Source organism: Periophthalmus magnuspinnatus, chromosome 9 (genome assembly GCF_009829125.3).
Source record: "Periophthalmus magnuspinnatus isolate fPerMag1 chromosome 9, fPerMag1.2.pri, whole genome shotgun sequence".
Classification (NCBI taxonomy): domain Eukaryota; kingdom Metazoa; phylum Chordata; class Actinopteri; order Gobiiformes; family Gobiidae; genus Periophthalmus; species Periophthalmus magnuspinnatus.
Window position 1 is genome coordinate 2,934,632 of NC_047134.1, and position 19,191 is coordinate 2,953,822.

A 19,191-nucleotide genomic window follows, 5' to 3' on the forward strand; every position below is an offset into this window, starting at 1 on the left:
TCCACTCACCTCTACGTGCGTACTGACGTCACTCGTGTGCGTGCCCCTCGCGGAGGCTGTGCTCCGGTGCTCCCTCCTCCGCCGCCGTGTCGTTCAGTGTCAGTCCGGTGCAGCAGGTGTCCGAAGCGGCTGCTCGTCTATGCTCCTTCTCCTGAGCTCCAGTGAATTCTCCCGGTGTTCGCTGTCGTCGTACCCGCCTCCAGAGCGCCGCTGCTGGGGGCATGACTGGCTCCTCTTCGCTACTTCGCTCCGTGGTTCTCCCGCTGGTCCCCGGCGAGTCCTCGGAGCCGTGACCGGGATGAGGGCCGCTGTGCTCGGACTCTCGGCGCTGGTGTGGTCCGCTTTGGTGGTGCTGAGCTGCGGGCTGACAGGTGAGGCTCCCCGGGGACTCGTGGAGGTGATGGTGGATTTACATGATGAGAATTAGTTTAAAATCTTTCAAGACAACAGCGCAGCGTCACTTCTGATGTTTTTTTTTGTTTTTTTATGTCTCTAAACAAGATAAAAAAGCTCCTTTATTTTTAGTCTGTAACATCTCCAAAGCTCAAAATGCTCTGTTCCACCTTGTGATGTCATGAAGTGGTAGTTTTCAAGTGAACAGCTCCTTTTACCTTTAGTTCAGTAGAGATTGGCAATTCCAGGGCGGAAATAATCCAAATGATTCTAGTGAAGTTGTGTGGAGTTTAAAAACACAGTGGAGCACTTCCTGTATTATCACATGATGACATCACAAGGTGGAACAGAGTGTTTTCAGTTTGAGAGAAGAACTCAGCCTAAATCTGCAGGGTTTGTGTGTTAAACATGTGAATGAAACGAAACACAACTCCAGGTCTGTTTGTGATGAGGAAACATTAGAATAGAGATCACAGAGCAGTGCATTATGGGACATTTAAAACCCTGATGGAAAATGTGACTTTAGGTTAAATTATTTTGGTATTTCATATATTTGCATAAATAACGAGCAGTGTGTGAGAGGAACTTTGAGCTGAGATGAGTCTGGTAAAAGTGTGTGGACTTTAAAAACCCAGAGGAGCGCTTCTGGATCACCACCTGATGACATCACCAGGTGTTACAGAGTGTTGTGAGCTGTGTATATGAAGACAAAATGTGCAGGAAATGGAAACATGTGTGAATGAAACGAAACACAACGCTAGAGACGTTCCAGAGAGGAGGGACACTGCATTAGAACAGGGTTAAAGCCCCACTGCGGGACATTTCAAGATTGAGTATTTATTTTTACGGGGTATTTGCATGTTAGCAGATATGTCGTGTGTCAGCAGATATGTTAGAAATCAACTTGTGTTTTTTTTCATGGCCGATGTCGATTGTTCAGAATCTAGAGAACCCGATGGACAGACTGATTTTTTGGACAGATATTTTTGGGCACATTTTGAGTATTTTCAAACACAGCGCCCCCGCAGGCGTGTTGGAGAGCTGCAGGCACGACCACAAAGTTTGTGACCTGCTCTCGGCCGCGATTAAATCTGATTCCCTGTGTGTCAGATGCCCTCCCTGTGTGTCAGATGCCCTCCCTGTGTGTCAGATGCCCTCCCCTGTGTGTCAGATGCCCTCCCTGTGTGTCAGATGCCCTCCCTGTGTGTCAGATGCCCTCCCTGTGTGTCAGATGCCCTCCCTGTGTGTCAGATGCCCTCCCTGTGTGTTAGGAACAAAAACGATGCATCACCTTTACCCATTAAAAAAAACAGAACAGAAAGTGCTTTCCTTGTACCACGTGGCGACAGTGGCTCTCCAGGTTGTTTAACAGGGTGAGGGGTCGATTCTCTGGTCACTCAGAGGTTGGGGGTTAGATTCTCGGTTTATCAGAGGTGTGGGTCTGGAGGTCGTCAGCATCACGTTCCTCGCTGTGTCCTCTGAGCGTCACAGGATAAAATTAGACGAGCTCTGGAGGGTTTGTTATCGCTCTCTCCTCTCTCTCCTTTCTCTCTCTTCTCTCTCTCACAGACGTACAGTATATGGACCATCTTCTTTCTTTCCCTCTCTTCTCTCTCTTTCCTCCCCCTCTTTCTCTCTCTCACACATATATTGAAACATCTTCTCGCTTTTCTTTTCCTTTCTCTTCCTCTCTCTTCTAGCTTACCTACCTCTTTCTGTCTGTCTCTCGCTTTCCCCTCTCTCATTTTTACTTTCCCTTTTTCTGTACCTCTCTTCTCTCATTTATCATCCCTCTTTCCTTCTTAACTCTTTCTCTCTGTCCCTCTCATCCCTGTCCCTCTCCTCTGGTCTAAACCCAGACTCAGACTTCAAACTAACAAACTTCTCTCTCTGGGCTTTCTTTCTCTCTCTCTCTCCCTCTCTCCTCTCTTCTTTCTGTTTTTCTTTCTTTCTTTTCTCTCTCCTCTCTTTCTCTCTCCCCTCTCTCTCTCCTCCCTCTCTCCTCTCTCTTTTTCTTTCTCTCCTCTCGTTTCTCTCTCTGTTTGAGTAAATCTGTGCCTTTGACTCTGCAGAAGGAACGACTCACTTTTGTTACTTAAGTAAAAGTACAGATAATGGAGCAAAAAATACTCAAGTAAAAGTACCACATGAAAAAATGTAGTTAAGTAAAAGTATTAAAGTACCTGTTTAAAAATGTACTTAAAGAGTAAAAAAAATAGATGTGGATAAGACATGCGGAGTGAGACTTGTGGAGTGACAGGTATGGAGTGAGACGTGTGGAATTAAAACGTGTGGCGTGAGACATGTGTGTCAGATGCCCTCCCCGTGTGTCAGATGCCCCTCCCTGTGTGTCAGATGCCCTCCCCTGTGTGTCAGATGCCCTCCCTGTAGTTTAAGTTTTCTTCACAGAGATACACTGGGCACCATCTTCAGATTAGTGGCGATGATTAAAAACAGAAATAGTCCAGACTCATTAAAAACTCATAAACTCTGAGGATGATGTGAGATCATTTCCTCTGAGTGTCCAGAGATCGGAAATGAAACGATGTATCTCAGATTTAGAAATGTAATTGGTATTTTTATAATGATGGATTTAGTCCTGGTTCAGTCCCGGTCTCGTCCTGGTCCTGTAATGGTCCAGTCCTGGTCCAGTCCTAGTCCAGTCCTGGTCCAGTCCTAGTCCAGTCCTGGTCCCATCCTGGTCCAGTGCTGGTCCCATCCTGGTCCAGTCCTGGTCCAGTTCCTCTCTGTTGCGATCGGTGACTCATCCTGATGACGTCAGCGCTCCTCTGGTTGCTATGGCACGTTGTTGAGGAAACCGCTGCCTCTGTTTCCGTGGCGACCATGCTTCTTACGGACAATGCTGTGTTTGTGAAGGCATCTGAACAGGGCACAGACGCCTCACAACCACGAGGTCACCCATCCCACTCCCAAATGTCATATTAATCTCATGGATGTGTGTCAGATGCCCTCCCCGTGTGTCAGATGCCCTCCCCGTGTGTCAGATGGGGTCTTATTGTGTGTAAAAGCAGCTCATCCTGTCGTTTTTACTCTTCAAACACGCTGTGATCTGTGTGCGGTTGTTGGATGAGTTTAAAGTTCAGATTTCATCTCGTCATAGGTTCTGTCTCTTGTGAAACTGTGGCGTTGACATTTTGTTTTGAATCGTGACATTTCTACAGCTCTCTTTGTAAATCGGCTCTGATCTTCCCTGAAATGTCAAATTGTTCCCTTGTAAAATTTACGGATGCACCCATACTGACGTGGAACATGTTTGCTGAAAAATTTGGAAACGATCTGATCCAGCAAATTAAAAATGTTCAAACATGATGGTCCAGTCGGTGTGGCTAGCAGGTTAGCTATGTCCATTTATTTAAACAGTCTATGGTGTGGGGTCTGTTCATCCTTCATAGTTTGTGAAGAACCTCCCTCAAGATTAATATAGTCTAAAGTCTATAAAGTAAAAGCATAACATCCTTTAACTAATATCTGACTCCTTCTCTCCCCTCTCCCTCCAGGCCCCGCCCCCTGCCCGCGCGCCCTCGACTGCGCTCGTTTGGGGCGTCACTTCTGTCGACCCGGGACTTCGCACTGTGGACCCTGTCTGCAGCCGCTGGTCCAGAACTCCAGGGGGCGCTGTGTGTTCAACAAGAGACGCGCTCATCATGTGACCAACCCTACAGCTCTGACCACACCCAGCCACAGAGGTGAGAGGTCAGAGGTCAGGGGTCAGAGGAGAAGGTTAGAGGAGCAGAGGAGAGGGACAGAGGGGAGCTAAGGGTCAGAGAGTGAGAGGAGAGGGTCAGAGGAGCAGAGGGTCAGAGGAGCAGAGGAGGGGGACAGAGGAGCTAAGGATCAGCGAGTGAGAGGAGAGGGTCAGAGGAGCAGAGGGTCAGAGGAACTACGGGTCAGAGAGTGAGAGGAGAGGGTCAGAGGATTCCCTGTGACTTGTTCTTTAGCCTAAAATAAATCTGTGTTTTGGTGACACACACACTGCTCTGATGCTGAGGCAGTTGTCCTGGAAACCATAAACTCCGGAAATCCGGGGAAATCCCCCCCCCCCCTCCCCTCCCCCGTTTGTTTTGGTCCCTCACTCACACTAGTCACACACACACAGTGCCCTCCCTCCTCTGTGCGTCACTCTCCTCCCACTCGCTGTAGTCCGGGCTGAACCGGTTCTCGACCAGGTCTCGGCCTCGGTCTGTCCCTGATGTAGGTCTGGACCGGCCCACACAATCCTGAGTCCCCCCTGGTCCCTCTCTGCAGTGCACTGTGAGTCCACACGGGGGCAGTGTTTCTCCACACTCACAGGACGAGTCAGTAGAACAAACTTTACAAATGTATGGAGCTGTTTAAGCCATGATATTTATGTGTTTACAACTTTAAAGCTGCACTGTGTAACATGTCTGGTGGCAGGTCCTTCAGCTGCTTGTCTCCATTGAGATGATATTGCTTTGGAATGTTCCACAGTATGGCATTAAAGAGGGGGTATTATACAAAATCAATGTTCTAAAGTTGTTCCTCATCAAAAACATGAAGAGGTTTCAGATGTCATCCATGTTTGAATAATCTAGAGATTTCTTCTGGGCCCTGTTCAAACCCTCCTTACAGTTAGCAGTACGAGCCTGTACGAGGCTCCGCCCACAAGGCTACGTCACCCATGCTCCCACACGACAATTCTCCATAAATATACAAAAACATGATACAAAACTGAACACAACGACTTGACAAACCTGATGTGATGTGCAGTAGTTTTATTAGTGGGATGCAGCTGATTGTGTTGTGATAGTGCTCTGAAGGGGGAGTGACTTAGCACAGAGATCAAAGGAAGAAGAGACTTAGAGCGTCAAAAAGTGAAACTTAAACATATAAATATGTTTAAATATGTTGATTTGGACATGTATAGCATTTACAAAACAATAAAAACAAAAATCTACATACTTCCTCGTGTGTTGAAAACGGCGAGGACTCGACCTCGTGCAGCACTGAACCAGTGAAACGCCAGGACAATCTCTAATCCCTTGTCTTCGTCTTGTTTACTTCCCAAAACAAAGGAAAAGCATTGTAGCTCTTGTGAATGGAACAAAACGAGAGAGGCCCAGGGCGACTGTGAGGACGAGGCACTTCAGCGTCTAAAGACTCCTGTCCTGTATTTACTCTCAATCATGTGTTTGTGTTCAATGTGGTCATGTTTTTATGTTTATTTCTTCTTTAGGTACAGTCTCGTTCCCAGAGCTGGATGAACAGATCGATATGCTGTCAGCCATCATCACTGAGCAGAGGTCAAAGGTCATGCTCACAGGTATGACATATTTATTTATTTGTTTATTTATTTGAGAGGGACAAGTCTGTAACATACTAGAATATCATTTGCAGTGTCGTTCCTAGAAGAGCTTTTAAGACACGTTTCATTTTTAAAACCGGTTCAGCTCAGGTCCAGCTCAGGTCCAGCTCAGGTCCGGCTCAGGTCCAGCTCAGGTCCAGCTCAGGTCCAGCTCAGGTTCTGCTCAGGTCCAGCTCAGGTCCAGCTCAGGTCCAGCTCAGGGCCTCAGGAGGTCCAGAGCTGAGAGTCTGATCAGAGAATGTGCACTGCCCAAAAGATCTTTTTCTCACGGGCCTTCACACCCCCCACTGTCGGCTCCTCGTGTGATGGAGCCACTGCTCTGAGCCAGACTCTGAGCTCACTGAGGACACCTGGAGCTCCACAAACATTTATACAGATATTTTAAATGACAAAACCTGATCAAACTTTCAAAGCTAAGAAAGTGTGATCTGTGCAGTATCTGGCAACGCTGTGTTCTAGCAGGTTTATGTCAAATATCGTGGGGGTGCTACTGTAAATCAGAGGTACGACCAATCAGAGAGCGGAGGTACGGCCAATCAGAGAGCAGAGGTACGGCCAATCAGAGAGCGGAGGTACGGCCAATCAGAGAGCGGAGGTACGGCCAATCAGAGAGCGGAGGTACGGCCAATCAGAGAGCGGAGGTACGGCCAATCAGAGAGCAGAGTGGATAGGCCCAGGCCCATTTACACAGATATAGGTACTATAGAACTATAGTACTTTAGTACTTCCCATCCGGTTTTTGCTATTGTCATCATGATTTTCATTTACAATCGTTTCTTATTTTAATGTTTTGGTTTTGTTCATTTTGGTCCAAACAGGATCCATTCATCCAGATCTTTTTGTAAAACACATTGTATTTTGTTATTATTAAATATTTTTATCTCGCTCAGCCCCGCCCCCTCCGACAGTACCCGCCCTCAGCGCGCCACCGACAGAGATGCCAACCAATCACAGTGCCTCGTCCTCAGCGTCACCCTCAGCCTCACCCTCAGCCCCTCCCACAGCGGTGACCAATCATAGCTCGGCTCTGCTGAGCGCAGTCATCGAGCCCCGCCCTCCCTCCGACGTCAGCGTTTTTATTGGTGAGTTTCTGTTTCACTTTAGATGATTTAAACTGAAGAGAAGATGGTGAACTTTGGGCCAGTTTTTGTTTCATGTGGACAAGCCCAGGACGTACACAGATACAGGGCACTGCCGACCTGAACCGATTTGTGGTTTGAGTCCCAGACCGTGGCAGCTATTCACAGGGATTTTCCAGTTTAATTCATAAAAACATGGGATGTCTTGAGCTGTTTCTCAGAGCTGTTTGTGTTCATTCTTCACGCTCTGCTCTGTCACATGTTCATTATAGAAACATAAGAATAACCATCTGCAGAGCTCATAACACACTGTTCCACTCTGTGACATCATCACACAGTACTCTGTGAGTTTAAAGAGGCACAGTGTAACTTTTTTGCTGAGCATTATGCTGCATGCTCATCATCCTGGAGATGTTATTGCTGTGCATAGAAGGTTCCACAGAATGGTATTAAACCAGTCTATCTCCATGGAGACGAGCAAGAAACTCCATCAGGCAAATTTACTGGTTATATCTCTGGAAGGCGAGACCATGTAGAATGCATGTTTAACAAGGTATTTTTTTTACTAACTATAACAAAACAAATATAAGATGACAACATTTAAAGTGATCTGACAGGTTCGACCACCCTTTTCTCTAAAACACTGTTAACATCTTTAGATTTGAGATTTTACTAAACATTGAGCCTAGTTTTTCTAGTTTTGTATCGTACATTTCAGACTATAAGCTGCTATTTTTTTCCCACGCTTTGAACCCTGCGCCCTATACAACGATGCGGCTAATTTATAGATTTTCACTGGCTAAGGGCCACCGGGGGGCGCTCTCTAGCAGTAAACGCAAAAGTGAGACAGATCTGGGGAAAGATCATGTGCTGAAGAATACACTTGTTTTGATTTTGAACTGCCATTTTGGCATCATGCCACAGCCTCATCATGGAAAACACACAAAGAAATGGAAATAATGCAGCTTTAAGATAAAGGCAATGGGTCTGTCCATCAAAGAAGGAAATGGAGCCACTGCACGTAAGCATGGCATTAATAAATCGATGGTGCGACGTTGGAGGTGGCAGCAGGAAGAACTTAGTCAGTGTAAAAACACAACAAAAGCTTTCAGAGGAAATAAAAGCAGATGTTGGAGCTGTTTTATTTTCTAAACTTGCAGGTGTTGATGTCGCGTTGGTGCCAATTTTCAGGCAGTTTAAAAAAAACCTCAAAAAACCTTCCATGTGCCATCTTTCTGTGTAATTATCTCATGTTACAACATGAAAACCTGCATCTTATATTCAGGTGCGGCTTGTATATGTACAAAATGTATTTAGCTGGTGCAGGCTATATTTAGGTGCGCTCTATAGAAATTTATGGTAATTTGGATGAAGTTTATAATACTACTTCCTTGTTGGACACAGCAGCAATTGTGACACATGTAGAGGTACTTCCATAACTGTTACCTAGCAACCATAATGTAAACAATCATAATGTAAACGAGGACCAAGATCAGTCTAAATGACACAATAGTTCTTATTAGACTCATACAAATAAAAAACATCACTTTTATTTAGTGAAATTCAGCTTTAAAGTTTCAGTGTCTGAAGTGTTCTGGAGTGTTCTGGAGTGTTCTGGAGCGTTCCGGACTGTTCTAGACTGTTCTGGAGCGTTCTGGACTGTTCTGGAGCGTTCTGGAGCGTTCTGGACGGTTCTGGACTGTTCTGGACTGTTCTGGACTGTTCTGGACTGTTCTGGACTGTTCTGGAGCGTTCTGGACTTGATGAGCTTCATTTTGGAGCCACACACTGTGGGTGACGTCACACTCACTTAGTCCACTTCTTTAAACAGACTATGATCTGAACTGATGGAAAACAAAATTACAAAAATAAATCAATGTGTTAAATGCACTTTAAAGCCCTACTGGGGAACATTCCAAGTAAACCAATAACATCTCCATGGAGACCAGCAGAAGTGATATAGTGCCCCTTTAAATATAACTTAAATTCTAATACTAGAGTGTCAGAATTTTCAGAATAAACCTGATTTTAAACTCGTTTATATCATTTTAAGTGTCATTTTGGGACGTCTCTGGAATTTGGGAAAGTCACAAGTCACAAACCGAACACAATCAGGTTATGTTTTTGACCGCTGTAAAAACTCTGTGAGAAATGCAGAAAAACATTTAGTCTGTGTCTCCTATTTCTCATTTAATAAATAAAAAACAAATGTATAGGCTCTTTATGTAAGCACATTTAATAAAAACAAACAAACAAACAAAACCCTCATATTTGATCAAACATTCCATCTGTACAGTCTCTCATTCATGTATCATTTATTTAATTATTCAGTGGTAGTAGTGCTGGTGGTGATACTGGTGTGGTAGTACTGGTGTGGTTGTACTGGTGTGGTGATACTGGTGTGGTAGTACTGGTGTGGTAGTACTGGTGTGGTTGTACTGGTGTGGTAGTACTGGTGTGGTTGTACTGGTGTGGTAGTACTGGTGTGGTGATACTGGTGTGGTAGTACTGGTGTGGTAGTACTGGTGTGGTAGTACTGGTGTGGTTGTACTGGTGTGGTAGTACTGGTGTGGTAGTACTGGTGTGGTTGTACTGGTGTGGTGATACTGGTGTGGTAGTACTGGTGTGGTAGTACTGGTGTGGTAGTACTGGTGTGGTTGTACTGGTGTGGTAGTACTGGTGTGGTAGTACTGGTGGTGGCAGCTGATGTCATCAACATTCCCTGGGGGTGTGAAGCTAACAGAAAGCACTATTCTGTCTGAAGCTCTGTTAGAGCTGATTTGTGCTGTTAGTAAGTCCCTCTCAAATAATATTTCAGCCACAAGCTAGCTAGTATTAGCATTACCATTAGCCAACAGTTTTTCAGTGAGTTGCTCTCACCATTTTGTGTAAAATCCTAAACAGGACCATGTGCCCAGATTGATCACAGGCTCCTGAAAATGTGCTTTTAAATCACTTTGGGATTTTTTTTTTATCTTAAAACTTTTTTGAAACTTCGCTAATATGTGCATTGTGTCTCCATGGTAACTGCTGAATATTCCACCACAGACAGACACGGATAGAACCCCCCCAGCGTGACCTCACATTTCCTGAGGCATATATTTGGTCTACTTTCTCAGAAAGTTGTTCCCAATCTGTGGTCACATTAAAAGTGTGTCCAGGCGCCTGGAGCTTTGACTTGAGTTGGTGGGATCCACCGTGAAGATGTGAGCCTGGAGTGAACCACCTCTTTGTGCTGTGAAGGTCTGTGATTTCCTCCGCTCCTGAAGGCAACAATGCCCCAGTGTCGTGATGCATTCGCTGCGCCTCATTAACCCTGGATTTACATGAATATTAAAGGCGTCGCGCGTGCAGTGGGTTCAGAGTGATTCTGTAGAGCTGCAGTGAGCGGCTCCTGTTCCGTGTTCTGATTCAGTGAGCGACTCTGGTTTGGGCTCAGTGCGGTTCAGACGACACTGCTCCTCTCTCCTCTCTTTTTAAGTTTTACCTTTTTTATTTTCAAGAGCTATTTTTTCAGTTTTGACTGCAGGATGTACGTTTGATATTTTTGAAGAAGTAGTATTTTTGTGTATAGTTTGGATTTCTACTTAAGTTCTTATTGAACCAGAACTGCATCGTCTGGATGTGTTTTGACATTTAAAATCTCTGTATCTTTTGTAACTCGTGAACTTCTGTTTCCTGTTGATCATTTTCATTTTTGGGTGGTATGTTTAACTCAGACTCTGCTGTCGACGTCCAAGTTGTGTTTTTTCTTTAGATTTTTTTCTCTCCTTTGGTCCAAACATGTGGTCTGCTCAGCGCTCGCTCCCTCTCACCCTCTGTTTCTCCCTCCTCTCAGTCATGAGCAGCGTCTTCATCGTCACCGGATCTGTAGCTCTGATGATCGCAGGAGCCTGCTGGGTCAGGTAGGGCATCCTCTGCCCCTCTGCTCTGCATCCTCTGACTCTCTCCTCTGCCCCTCTCCTCTACCCCTCTGCCCCTCTGCCCCTCTCCTCTGCTCCTCTGCCACTCTCCTCTGCTCCTCTGCCACTCTCCTCTGCTTCTCTGCCCCTCTCCTCTGCTCTTCTGACCCTTTCCTCTGCTCTTCTGACCCACTCTTCTGCTCCTTTGCTCCTCTGACCCTCTCCTCTGACCCTCTCCTCTGCTTCTCTGACTCTCTCCTCTGCTCCTCTGACCCTCTCTGCTCCTTTGCTCCTCTGACAGTCTCCTCTGCTCCTTTTCTCCCCCTGCAGGTTACAGAGGGGAATGCGTCTGTCTCAGAAGGTGGATTATCCTCCTCACGGGCTCATGAGGCCACACACCTTCAGCAGCGTGGTGAGCACTGCTCCAAATATCAGTTTCTTTTATTGAGTGGTTTTAGATGAATATTGTGATTTTAAATGTGTAAATTCTAACATAATCGTTTGACTATGAATGATGTGAATAGATTATAACTGTAGCAGACTCAAGCACAATATGGCAGATTGAAGCTGTAATGAAACTGTTCCCCTCCTCTGTTTGTCCTTCAGCCCGGGGACAGGCGGCTGGTGCAGAGCGCTCAGATGTTCCACTACCAGCACCAGAGGCAGCAGATGCTCTCTATCCAAAAGTGAGTGTCTCTAACCATCTCCAGACTTCTGCAGGCTCCTCTGTGTTTTTAAAGAGGGGGTATAATGCAAAGTTGACTTTTTGGAGCTTTCTCCCATGTTCTAATGTCCCCTCATCAAAAACATGCCTGAAGAGGTTGTAGATATCATCCATACATGTTTGAGTAATCTCTCCCGGGCCCTATTTAACCCTCCTTACAGATAGCAGTATGAGCCTGTACAAGGCTCCGCCCCCAAGCCTACATCACCCATGCTCCCACACAATAATCCTCCATAAATATACAAAAACATGATACAAAACTGTACACAGCAACTTGAGACTACTTCACTTCACAGATAACACCTTTAACATTAAAGCTTGTTTCTAGCTCTAACTGATGGGTAAAGCCGTACACTGGAGCTTTTCTTGATCTCATGCCTCATGTTTGAACAGACACAGTGAGAGTCCTAAAGTGCCCGACTCTGGAGCCTCCTCAGACGATGACGACGGAGATTTCACTGTCTACGAGTGTCCAGGACTCGCTCCGGTGAGTGATACTCAGGGCTGGGAGGGCATCTGGTACAAGGGGAGGGCATCTGGTACTGGCCTCTGATGCGGCCCAACCCTAGAGAAATGCTAGAGATGTTCTGATCCAGCTCTTTCAGTTTGGATACTTTGGCTTTAAGTTCAAAAGTGAAATGAGACTAAACTGATCCACATGTTCTGTAGTTTTTATTAATCCCTTAACGACAGAACAACTCTGTAAAATAAAAATTCAAACATTGTGAGACTGTCAGGGCGATTACAATAGGAAAGGTTTGGCACTCGGACCCTGGCAGGGAATGTTGAGCGATGCCCAGGAGGTGCAGAGCAAATGTGTTCGTCCAGTGACAAAGACAAGTGGGTCTGGACCACAGACTGTATAAAAAAGTGAACTTAGTGTGACGTCACCCACAGCATTCAGCTCCAACTGAAGCTCATCGAGGCCAGAGCAGGTAGAGGAGACAATTCAGAGTCCAGTTCCATATTTAGAATTCTGACCAAAGAGCCAATCTGGAGAGAAACTGTTTAACGTAACGCCCCCTCCCGCCCACTTGATTTGGCTGTTATTAATGTCCTTGATCTTTATTGACAGACAAAATAGTGAAATAAAAACCCCAGGATCATGTAGAGCAGGTTAATACAAACATTTAAGACCAAAATGACGAGTCTGACAGCAGCAGATATAGAGAGAGGGGACACAGTTTTCTAATGTAAAGTGATCACTTCCTGTTTGGAACGCTGCGGCTAGCAGGTTAGCTCTGTCCATTTATATATACAGTCTATGTTCTGGAGCCATGTCCTGTCTCCCTGATCTCAGAGGGAGTGATTGACAGGCAGATAAAGCAAGCAGAGAGACATGTGCTCCATTCTTGTAAAAAACAAAAAACAAAAAAAACACGTTTTTGCTTTTGGACAGGAAGTAGGAGGGACTGGCTGGTCAAGCTGAGCAGGATGGGGTAGAGTTTATAATGAGTAAGCTGCGCAGTCATTGGCTAAGCTGAGCCAATCAGAGCTGAGGGGGGCAGTTTAGACTGGCACATGTGAGGCAGCAGGGGTAATCTTTCAAGTCTATGTAATCCCTCAGTCATCCAGTAAAATCTGACAACTGGACAAAAAGTTCTAGGAGTGAAGACGTTTGGCTGCTCATCCAAGCCGCTTCTTCATTTCTGGTCAGATTGTTGCTGGACAGTGCCGTGTATCCATCTGAAGAGAGGAGCTAACTACACTGAAACTGGAAACAGCTTTTGTTTACAGTTTCTCTATGTCAGCTAGGTCTATTGAGCTACTCTAATTGTGCACTGTGCCTGAGACATGCTTAACATATTCATTCAGCTCTTAATGGGTGTTTTCATACTTATTGGCATCCTAGCTAGCTCTGTTGTTCTCTTTGTTTTTTTTGTTTTTTGTTTTGCTTTGGGTCTGAGGATGGACTTATAAATGGAGGACAGGTTTTGTCTAAGCCCCCCATTCTTGTTCAAGGATTGTCTTTCCTAACAAAAAATGCTTATTTAACTCAACTCTCAAACCATTTCTTTTCTCTGGCTCATATCTGAACCTCACTCTTCAAAGGAGGTTAGTGTCTTTGAGATGCAGATGTACAGCAGACTGTGGTCCTGAGCTGCTCTTGTGACGTGTTGGTACATTCTCTTATGGAGCAGCTGTTTAGTTTCCAAACTAAGAAACTAAACTCCATCCTCAGACCCAAAGCAAACAAAGGAAACAAATTTTACTTTTGTCTGTTACCATTTCGAGATGAACCTTTACTACAGCTTCATTACAGAGCAGTGGGAGGGCATCTGACACACAAGGACACAGAAGGATGAGACTGACTTGTTTTCTGTCTTCCTCTCAGACCGGGGAGATGGAGGTGAAGAACCCGCTCTTCGATGACTCCACTCTGTATTTCCACAGATTTCACAAATAAAAATAGCTCCACATGCAGTTCACCTCTGGAGACGTCAACAGAGACAGCGCCTCCTAGAGTTATATCCACAGAAACACAAACTTTTAAAGGAGAACTACAGCGCCAACTAGAGCTTTACCCTTTACAGCGCCCCCTAGAGCTATACCCACAGAAACACAGACTTACAAGAATTTCTCAAATGAACTGCAGCGACACCTTCAGTTCAGCTGCAGAAACACAATTCGCCCACTCACCTCTGGATAAGAGATAGATGTCGATATTTGCCCTTTTTAGCAGATGAGTTATCGGCCTTAAATCTTCACCACAGGCCGATATTTAGTTAGGGCCAACCGGCTGCCTAAAGAATATGTATGAGTTTTATGTGAAGAGTGCACTGTACAACATGTGACTGCACTGGTCTCTTTTGTAAAAAAAAGTTTATAATCATTTAAAATTATATATTTTGGGAAGAAAGATCCAAATCTGCTATACACATCAGCCCAAAAATATCAGCAGACTTTATCAAACATTGACTGGTCTGGATTCTAAACAATCGGTATCAACCATGAAAAAAGCCGGTCGATCTCTTCTCCACATCCCAGCCTCTACAGCGCCACCTAGAGTTAAACCTGCACAACTGATGCTCTTAAAGAAGAACTACAGCACCACCAACAGTTAAACCTGCACAATCCAGGCTCTTACAACTACAGCGCCCCCTGTAGTTCTGCGTGATGCCTTCATGAACACTGGCACTGGGCCGGTGTTTTTACGATGCCTTACATGACGATTCACCTTCACTAGAATCATTTGGATGATTTCAGCCCTGGAATTTTAAAGGTAAAAGGAGCTGTTCACTTCATGACATCACAAGGTGGAACAGAGCATTTTGAGCTTTGGCGATATAGACAGACTAATAATAAAGTGTTGCTCAAACATGTGTGAATGAAACAAAGCACAACTCCAGGTCTGTTTTTTGTGGAGTCCTCTCAACTTTGCCACTGAGAAAGTTTAGTTTCATAAAGCAGGTCGCAGAAAACGTTAAATCTGGGTGTGGTAGAGCTTAGGTCTGATCATTATTGGTAAAATCTGCAAAATCTCTTCTTGTTCCAGTAGAGCAAAACATTCAGAGATGCGTAACTAAAACAACGTAAAAACATACAAGCAAAGAGAGGGCTGTCACGTTTGGAAGCGCGTGATATTGATGAAAGTATAGACTATAAAAGAGAATATTCAGACGGATTTATGCCACAGACACAGTCTAAAGCAGGGTTTTAAAAATATTCTGAAAAACACAACACTTTATTGTGTATTATCATTAATTTGCATCTGTCATGAGTTATAGAAGTTATTCATTCAAATGTCCTCAACTCAGATCTGATAGAACGGAAACAAAGCACAAAGTTCAATAAAACCCGAGAAACTGCTGGTCACACACAGACTGTATATATAAATGGGCAGAGTTCACCTGCATTTTGGTCTGTTCGTATTAACCCGCTCTACATGATCCTGGAGGTTTTATGTCTCTATTTTGGCTGTGATTCAAAATATGAACATTAATAACAGACAAATCAGGCGCCTTCTTTCCCCGAGGTTATTCCTGCTGGTTTTGGCAACAATTTTGATGAACGCTGTGGGTGACCTCTCCCTCAGTCTCTTCTTTATACAGTCTGTGCTCACACATCACACAAGTGTCACTTTTGAGCGAACACAAACTGGTTTAACATTATGAGACAGGACCAGTATCTCAGAATATTTCATTTCAAATTGTCAATCTATGGCAACAATGTTCATTTTTCATCATTTTTAAACCATTGATATTTAGCTAAACCGTCTGTCTTCAGTTTAAATGCAGTGAAATATTCCGCAGTGGGACTTTAACCCTGCTCTAATGTAGTGTCCTCCTCACAAACATCCCTGGAGTTGTGTTTTGTTTCACATGTTTCTACGGTAACGGTCCTGTGTTGTCAGAGTATCCTTTTCCAAAACGTGCAAATCAAAAAGGAATTGTTTGCGGATCATTTCTTCACCAGACTCAACTATGATTTATTGAAGCTTTTAATGGAAAGGGCAAGAAGAGAGACATGTCTTGCACAAGGACACAATGTCAGTATTCTCACAGCTTTGAACCGTCAGTGTTTGGGTCAGTGGATCCTTTATTACAGGTCATCATAAAGTGCTTTAAATATGTCTGTGTTTGAGCAGAGGAGTCCACGTTTCACTCTTTTAAGTATTTTTAATGTGGGATTTTAACCTCCGTCTCTCTCCTGTCTTACCCAGTGTTCATTTTGTCGACATTTTATTTTATTTATTTACATTTTAAACAGGAGGTATTTAGCAAAATCCATGTTTGTATCTTTCTCCCATGTTCTAATGTTCCTTCATCACAAAAGAGGTTTTAAATGTCACCGATGCATGTTTGAGTAATCTAGTGATCTCTCCCGGGCCCTATTCAAACCCTCTTTACAGTTAGCTCCGCCCACAAGCCTACATCACCCATGCTCCCACACAATTCTCCATAAATATGCAAAAACATGATACAAAACTGTACACAGCAACTTGACAAACCTGGTGTGATGTGCAGTAGTTTCATTAGTGGGATGCAGCTGATTGTGTTGTGATAGTGCTCTGAAGGGGAGGGACTTAGTGTGGAGAGCAAGGGGAGGAGGGACTGAAACTTATAAGAGATGTTAATACATTGTTTTGGGCGAATATGGCATTTTCAAAACAATAAAAGGAAACATGGAGATTTAAATATGTTATGTTACAGTTATAACTCCATAGAAGTAAATACCTCCTCTTTAAGTTTTTACTTATTTTTTTTTTTTACATTTTTTATGACGTTTTTTTGTCCTAAAATGTGTACATTTCAGTCAAGTCAAAGAAATCCTCCACAGATTTAGTTTCATTTCACTTCAGTGTTCCTTTTGCCTCGTGCGCAGACACCGGACCTGGGCCTGGTTGTTGAGTTTGTAAATGCTCTGATTGAAAAGGGCTTTGTTCAAATCAAATGGCTTCACTGGAGCTTAAATCGTGGTTATTCTGTTCATTCAGCTGATCATTTTGTCTTGTTTGAGAACACAGGGTTATAGTTTTACTCAGGACCAACTATCAGGCCTGTGGTTTGGTTGACAAAAGGGGGTGTGGCTAAAGCTCTTCAAACTGCACTCACAAGTCTACACCTGCAGGGGGCGCTCATGCAAAAACTACTATTTATACAGAAAAAAGGGATCAGGAAACTGTATTTCTGTAAAGACACATTGAACTTGTGAATCGTGAGTTTAATCTGACTTTTTAGAGCGAAATACCAAAAGTACCATTTCTTCAGCTCCCCCTCTGTCACTTTCTGCTGTGTCCCATAAAAATCCTCATCGTCTAAATAAAATGTTTTGTCAACTGAGACTCCACTGACAAAACAACCGAAGGCCCACAGCTTTTCAGTATTATTTTTATTACTTTTAATGAACAAAAACATCAACATCAAACAAGTCTCTGACAGGGCATAATCAACAAAATGAGATCGTGTCCTCCTCCTCTTCTCTCTCTCTTTTATTTCTATGCATGAGCTTTAGTGGCTGAACTCTTGATACTTGAAGGATTTTTTCTTAAGTAAAAATGTAAATAAGCTTGGCTTGGTCCACTCTGTTTTTGTCATGTACATGTGCTGCTAAACTGTACCTCAGATCTCTCTCTTCCTCTTTCTCCCTCTCTCCCTTCTTCTCTCTCTCCTCTGCTCTCTCCTCTTCTGCCTCTCGTCTCTCCCCTCCTCTGCTCTCTCTCGCTGCTCTTCTGCCTCTTCTTCCTCCTCTCCTCTTTCCCTCTTTCCCTCTCTGCCTCCTCCTGGCTCTTGCTTCTTCTCTCTCCTTTTCACAACTCTCCTCTCTTTTGCTGTCTCTCTCCTCCTCTGCTCTCTCTCCTCCTCTTTCCCTCTCTCCTCTTGCTTCTCTCTTCTCTCTCTTCTGTTCTTTGACTCAGTACAGTGGGTCCTGTTGTATTAAACGTAGCACTGAACAGCTCCCTCTGGTGTTCTCTCAAAGCACTTTCTCTTGAACAGTCCATTTTACCTAAAACAAAAGTGTGTTGTGTCGTGTTGAGTTTTCACATAACGACACCAGAACATGGAACTGTATTAACATCTACAAACATTTATATTTATTTATTTGTTCTAAATTCTCACTAATGAGATTTCAACTCATAATTTACCACCAAGATCAAAGTAAAGTCATGCTCTTCGGTCAAACTGTTATCTGCCTTAATTAAGCTGGATGCCCTTCCCAATGCAACCTTGTATTTAAATGTAAACTGGAATGTACCAGCGGCAATGTAAAAAGTGAATCCTTTCCTTCTGTTTGTAACACTTGGATTTATTGAGACGCATCTGCTTCATTTCAAAAATATTAATTCATTTGAAAAATATTAAAGAGGAGGTATTCTGCAAAATCTATTTTTGTATCTTCCTCCCATGTCCTAATGTTCCTTCATCAAAACATGAAGTTTTAGATGTCATCCATGCATGTTTGAGTCATCTAGCAATCTATTCTGGGCCCTATTCAAACCCTCCTTGCGGATAGCAGTACGAGCCTGTATGAGGCACCGCCCACAAGCCTACGTCACCCATGCTCCCACACGACAATTCTCCATAAATATACAAAAACATGATACAAAACTGAACACAGCGACTTGACAAACCTGGTGTGATGTGCAGTAGTTTCATTAGTGGGATGCAGCTGATTGTGTTGTGATAGTGCTCTGAAGGGGGAGTGACTTAGCATGAAGAGCAAAGCGAGGGGAGACTCAGAGCGTCAAAAACAAAAGTGAAACTTATAAAACATGTTAATACGTTGTTATGGGTGAATATGGCATTTTCAAAATAATAAAAGGAAACACAGTGATCGAAGTATGTTATTTGTTACAGTTAATACCCCATAGAAGTCAAATACCCCCTCTTTAACATTTTCATGTGTCCTTCTGTTTTTACTTTACTTTTGTATTGAACTATGACACTGAAAAGCCTCACTACCTTTGGACTGTTCAGACAGAGCTGTTTATGCATGATGTACAAACAAAATACATATTTATATGATCTGAATGTCTCACTGTGCTGTTTTCACTTTATAAAACAAGGAGAGGAGACAGGCTAACCACTCTGCTACAGTCACACAGGGAGAACATCTGCACTCTGTTCAGATCAGGAGTCTAACCCACAACCTCCCACTGAGCTAAAAATGCTGAGGGATACAAAACCACATATTGATGAAATGGACTTTTAGTTTGATGTTTTTAATTATAGTTTGAAACAGAGGAGCGTGGTATATAAGAGTGTGTGGTTTTTAGTTTTAACTTTCACTTTAACTTCAGACCCTGTG

General features: G+C 43.8%; 1 protein-coding gene across 1 annotated transcript; it reads left to right on the forward strand.

Annotated features, from left to right (window-relative positions):
* The first annotated feature begins 92 nt into the window (after positions 1-92).
* On the forward strand, positions 93-18,943 carry LOC117375724 (neural proliferation differentiation and control protein 1-like). The gene is made up of 9 exons (XM_055224357.1): positions 93-371; positions 3,912-4,100; positions 5,609-5,695; positions 6,628-6,819; positions 10,655-10,721; positions 11,049-11,130; positions 11,325-11,404; positions 11,836-11,929; positions 13,778-18,943. Exons 1-9 carry the CDS (start codon positions 140-142, stop codon positions 13,847-13,849), a joined length of 1,095 nt encoding a protein of 364 aa, XP_055080332.1. The 5' UTR covers positions 93-139; the 3' UTR covers positions 13,850-18,943.
* The last annotated feature ends 248 nt before the right edge of the window (positions 18,944-19,191 follow it).

Bases quoted from the DNA above. Each gene is read 5' to 3' on its own strand.
- LOC117375724 (XM_055224357.1), top strand. From the start codon at position 140: ATGCTCCTTCTCCTGAGCTCCAGTGAATTCTCCCGGTGTTCGCTGTCG. The intron at 5,696-6,627 runs GTATGACATATT...TATCTCGCTCAG, and splicing joins GTCAAAGGTCATGCTCACAG to CCCCGCCCCCTCCGACAGTA. The intron at 6,820-10,654 runs GTGAGTTTCTGT...CCCTCCTCTCAG, and splicing joins CGACGTCAGCGTTTTTATTG to TCATGAGCAGCGTCTTCATC.